The 6,000-nt window shown below is 39.7% G+C and overlaps 1 protein-coding gene across 3 annotated transcripts in view; it reads left to right on the top strand.

Moving 5' to 3' along the window:
• The first annotated feature begins 217 nt into the window (after positions 1–217).
• Positions 218–6,000, top strand: part of EHBP1 (EH domain binding protein 1) — a 255,357-nt gene continuing 249,574 nt past the window's right edge. The window contains exons 1-2 of one of the 3 annotated variants that reach the window (XM_032212780.1): positions 218–542; positions 1,691–2,110. In XM_032212780.1, coding sequence (XP_032068671.1) covers positions 2,007–2,110 — 104 coding nt within the window. In that variant the 5' untranslated portion in view covers positions 218–542; positions 1,691–2,006. The other 2 variants (XM_032212778.1, XM_032212779.1) reach the window with 2 other exon arrangements.

Below are 6,000 nucleotides of genomic sequence, written 5' to 3'. Positions count from 1 at the left end.
CTTCAGAATTCTGAAAGCCAATAGAAAAACAGCTCTGAGGCAAGACGAACGAACCCATCGTTTATTTTCCTCGCTTTTCATCCCACCCCTGCTACAAGGAGGGCTTGGGTTCCCCCGCCCTCTCAGTCCCTGCCTGGTGGAATGATTGACATAACCCTGCGGCCAATGGGCGCGCTTGCTTGGGGTGGACTCCGATCCCTTGCCAATGGCGTGCTCTGAGCCGTCGGTTTGGTTGCGCCGCTGGGCGAAGTTGCTGTGAGGCGCGCACCTCTGGCTGCAGGAAGGTAGTGACTGTGGAATGCGAAGTGGTGCTGGGACCTTCGGACGATCAGTGGCGCTGCCACCGCCTTCTGCCTGGAGGCTTTGGGAAGGGAGCCTTGGGCTTGGATTGAGGCTCCCGGATCTGCAGTGTTGATCCCCGGATAACTGGAATGGATCTGCGGCTGCTGCAGCTGGAATAGGCAGAGCTAGTATTGGATGGCTTGTGTGACAGCGGCAGATCCAGCCTTACTAGGATTAAACGTGCGTGGAGCTGGAGGAAGGTAAGAACGAGAAAAGGCGGCGGCGGCGGCGGCAGCAGCGAGACATCTGAATGGCTGCTTGGTGGTTTCACCTTGTTTTCTCTGCTGTAATGATTTCCAGATTTTGGGAGGTATGTCTTGTGCAGCTCTCAACACTCCCCTCCCCTCCTTCTCTGCCTCCAGATTAAAAGGCTTTGGTGCTCTGAACCAGTCCAGAGCCAGTGCTGAGCGTGAGGGGCAGAGAATGAGTAACAGACCATTGGAAGAAAAAAGGAAAAGGTGTCTTTTCCTGGTGAACAAGCCAGACAGGCTGAAACAATGAAAGCGGAGTCTCTTACAAGAGCAAGGGAATGCTCTGGCAACCAGGAGAAATCTTTGGAGGAAGACCTCTGCCCCCTCTAGTGCATCTCTTTCCCACTTTCACTGGTGCCATCATTATCCCCTTCTCTCCACCCATTGCTCACTATTTCTTCAGCCAGAAGTCAGGGAAATAAAATAATAAATATTGTTCTTCTCTTCCCCCTCCCAACTCTTTATGTTCTTGGCTGGAAAGAAAGCATTGTGGAATGAGAATTGTACCCTACAAAATGAAAAGAATAATTACTCCCCTAAGCAGCTGAAACTCAGCAAACATCCTCACATCTATCCTCTTGTAGACACATCCAATATAAACACTGCAAGAGCATCCCTGCCCTCTTATTTCTCCATTATGTATCAATTCCCCTAGGAAGAAGGGCTGGGGAGGAGACAACTGTTACACCTTTTTGTCATCAGCATGGAGACAAAGAACTTCTCACATCTCCCTTTGGGTGTTCTGCTGGCAATGCCTTAACCCATCATTGCTTCCCAAAGATGCTGGAGAGTGGTCCTGACCTGCTCTTTTAAATATCTATTCCTCTGTGTCTCTCTGTGTGTGTGAGAGAGGGAGAGGGGAGGCAGGGAGTGGGGAGAAGGAGAGAGAGGGAATATAATGTTGTTTTGGAAGATGAGAATGCTGATATAAAAAAACTGATTGGTTTATTTCCAGACTGACTCGTGGCTAACATTCTTGAAATTGTTTCTGCATTTCCCCCCCTTCTTTCAGGGTTTGGAAAGGGAGGGGTGTGTGATTGCAATGTGAAGGGCATAAAACATTACTTATAGATCTGCAATTCTGTTTTCTTTTCTAGTTTCATGATCTGAAACTCATTGGAACCTATGAAGAGACATGACGACTTCATAAGGGACTTTTCTACAGTTTCTTTTCTTTCTTGTTCCAAATCATGATGCCCCCTGCCAATAATGTGCCCTTCACTTAACACGGGATTTATCCTGGGAAAGGGATATCCAAACCATGAATCCTGAGCATCTTTTCAGCCTTTTACTTGTCTGTTAATTTTGCTAGACTTCTGGGCACATCGTTCAGCATAAACAGTTATACTGCCTTGCTCAGCTTGAGCCTTCCTATTCCTGTTGAGCCTTCAAGGGTGCTGATTCTTCTGCAGCATGGCTTCAGTATGGAAAAGACTGCAGCGTGTTGGGAAACATGCATCCAAGTTCCAGTTTGTGGCCTCTTATCAGGAACTGATGGTTGAATGCACCAAGAAATGGTAAGGAGTGTCTTCAGTTGAAATGAGCTGCTGATGCCTGAGCATCACTGTTGCCTCTTCTGCTGATGATTGTATCATTTCCTCTCCAGTGGGACAATAGGCAATTGGAGAATAATTACTCCTCTTTTGTTAGGCTTTGCTGATAGAGAATCTTCATATCAAGTACCCATTAGCTTTGTGCATTTTTCTTGCAATGCTGTAAGTTTTCTTTGTTTTAATATGTTATCACAACAGGCTCTTGGCAGCCCAACAAACTAGATAGCTAGTATCTGCCAGAGGCTAAGAATGCAATTTATCATACTCTCCGTATTTCTGACTTTGGCTAAAACATATTTATTTTACCATTCCAGTGGGGAAGAGAAAAAGTCAAGACCTGGCCTTGAGAATTCTCTTAAGTTATTTCCTTACTCAGACAAGGATTCCAGTAATTTTTGCCTAATAAAATACAGTTTTAAGTTAGCTGGCTTGTCCTGAGTAATCAGCTGCATGACCCTAGTCTCAGATGTCTGGTTTCATTCTTGCCAAGTGGGCTTTCAGTGTGTCTTCTGCTTTTCTTCACAGGAAAAACTGAATCAGTTTTTTAAAAACAATCAATCTCTTAGACAAACTTTATATCTGTGTGCTCTACTCTGCTTTTCTTTAGTGAGCAAATTTTTGACTCTTCAGAATAGATCCTATGTATAATGAACTGGATTGTTGTTGTTTTTTAGTTTCTGGCTCTTCAATTTACCATATGGGCAGGATACTTGATTATTGTATTTCTGTGGTATTTTAAATTTTGTAATATAATTTCTGCATGAATTATGTTACGTTTATACCAACCTGACAGTATTATTATTCCAGTGTTTACAGATTATTATTATTATTATTAGATTTTATCTGGTTCTTTTATGGGGTGTTTTGAATCTAAAAACTAATGGCTTACCTGACTTTCCTCCAATACAATCTTGAAGGGTCCTATTTGTAGCATGATCTGATTTGAGGAAAAGCTAGCTAACTATATAATATAATTATGGAAAATGTATATTCCCAGATTAGGATATGAGCACAGAGCATCATACTGTTGTACATGCTTACAGTATGAGGGGTAGACAATGAATTTCCTATATAATGCAGTTCACAAAAACTTCATTGAAGACCACCATCTGACACATTCTTCAGTGAGCGTTTACACTTTAACAAGTTCCCAAGAATTCCACAGGTGAAGTTTTTTTGTTAGTTATTTTGTAGGTATTAAGCCATGGAGGAAATGTCAAGCTACCTAAAAGAATGTCAGATAACTTGCATATACATATACATATACATATACATATACATATACATATACATATACATATACATATACATATACATATACATATACATATACATATACATATACATATACATATACATATACATATACATATACATATACATATACATATACATATACATATACATATACATATATATATATATATATATATATATATATATATATATTCTTTTCAACAAATTTCCTCCCTTTTTTCCACTTGAATAGGTTACTATAGTATGAATTCTCAGAACTGTTCTCAAACATCCTGTTTGTTCCACTTTGTGAGAAAAGGAAGTTTCTTCTACTGTACAAAGCAAGGTGCTGACCAGTTCTGTACAGAAAATAGTACTCTTATTAATTAAAATATTTGGGCTGGAGTTAAGGATGCAGCTTTTTTTTTTAGAGTTGAGTACCAATCCTTATCTCAAAAGTTTTTCCCAAACAGACTTACAACTAAGATCCAATTAAAGAATTTGGGACCTGAATTTTGCATAGTAATTTTTGGTACAATAGTTTAAAATCCTGAAGTGTTTCATAACATTTCTCTGATGAGCCCATGTGGGTATTATACTATTTTTTTGTTAGAAATGCAGCCCATTGTTTCGTTCCACATGATTAAGCCTATGGTACTATGGCTGCAGCAAATGTTGTGTCTCAAGTTTATTATGAGGCTGACAGGTCCCACTGAAGTCAATTTTAGCATACATATACATTTCCTATGATAATAAATTCTCATTGTGCCTGGTGAAACAATACAGATGATGTCTTATTTTACTGTGACAAACATCAAGAGCAGTTTGGCCATTGTGTGAGTGTCCTTTTTCAGCACATGCATTAAATATAAGATTTTTCTGCAGCATTAGTGGCGTTATAAAAAACCCTGTAGAAAATGTTCAGTTTGGTCCTATTTGAATATCTAGGTCCATTGATATAATGGTTTTAGATATGCTTAGCTCTTTGTAGGATTAGGTTGCTAACAAACAATATCTTGAATTTCCTCAGCTCTGTAAGAATTGGAAGTAGTATAATTCAAAAGTTTCATATGCATTAAAGTCAAAATGGTAACAACCAATTGCTTTCCACAAAGGATGGTTTTCTGCAAATCTGTGGATGATCATATTTTGGTTACAAATAACTACTTTCCTTGTGGTGTTTTGGTGTTTATTTTGGTCTATGGTGCATAACTTAAACTTTGTAACTTACTAACCACTGCCTTAATTGGTATTATAAAGAAAATAAACCTGGCTTACCTTGCAAAAATGTGAGAAATAAAATACTTTTAAGTGTCAAATAGAGTAACAATTAGGAAGTATGCCCTTGGACAATATTGTAAGCATACTTTTTATTACAAAAAAAATATGACTAACATGTTCTTATTTTAATGTGCTTGTGTTCTAACATTCCAACAATACAGTGCCTTTTTGGAGGAATAATAGGCCTTTTATAAGTCAACATTGCCAACAATAGTCTTAAAGTACTCTTGAAAGGGAAATGGCTTCTGAAAAAAGCTTATTCAGAAGAACTAATGCACATAGATGAGTGGAAACAAATGGAGCTTCACTATCAGGAATGAAACTTGATATTAAATGTCCTGAAGTTTGACATGCCTGTTTGAAAAAGGCAATTTTATTCCTGAGAGAAATGCTCCATTTTTTAAAAATTGCCCTTTGGAATATTGTTACAAAAATGAAGAGTTATAAGAGTTATAAGAGATCACAGCCTATATCACGTGTGTCAAACTTGATTGTGTCACACGAGTATCGTGACATATCACGTCATTTTTTGCCTTTGCGAAGCCAGGGTAGGCGAAGCCTTTGTGTGACACATCCGGCACGCGGACTGCCAGTTTGTCAGGCCTGGTCTCTATGGTGTTAATAGGGAGCTGCTGTTGCTCTGTTTTACTTCTTTACTATTTTTCCTCTCCAAGCAGATAAGCTCTTGGCAGAGCTTCACCTGTCTATCATAAGGGAGGAATTTTCTCTCCTCCTTTTCCACTTTAGAGCTTTCTAAAATGCTTTCTTTTGGTAACTATTAAAAACAGCTGAAATAGTTAGTCTCAGGGTGAAGGTTGACCTTTATTTGCTTTTTTAATGGATATATTGTCAGCTGCAGGTTATTATATCACTATGTTTTATAACTTTGGAATATAGTAGTTTTCCTTTGCCAAGCCATTGAGGCTTAACCTGCAGGAGTTAGTAAAGCTTATGAAAAGAGTTTCCTCAAAGTTCTTGAGAGTCACTTTTTGGTTAGAGGTGGGTTATTTCCAAACCACTGGTCCACATGAAGTAGTTTTCCTTCCCCTCCTCACAGGCATACCATCCCAGCAAAGTGCTGGTGGCAGGGGGATTTCTCACTCCTAAAGGTAAAGGTTCCCCTTGCACATATGTGCTAGTTGTTCCCGACTCTAGGGGGCAGTGCTCATCTCTGTTTCAAAGCCGAAGAGCCAGTGCTGTCTGAAGACGTCTCCGTGATCATGTAGCCGGAATGACTAAACGCCAAAGGTGCACGGAACACTGTTACCTTCCCACCAAAGGTGGTTCCTATTTTTCTACTTGCATTTTTACATGCTTTCGAACTGCTAAGTTGGCAG

The sequence above is a fragment of the Thamnophis elegans genome, chromosome 3, assembly GCF_009769535.1.
Source record: "Thamnophis elegans isolate rThaEle1 chromosome 3, rThaEle1.pri, whole genome shotgun sequence".
Classification (NCBI taxonomy): domain Eukaryota; kingdom Metazoa; phylum Chordata; class Lepidosauria; order Squamata; family Colubridae; genus Thamnophis; species Thamnophis elegans.
Note: the sequence above shows the minus strand (reverse complement) of the source record. Positions and strands in the feature narration are given on the sequence as shown.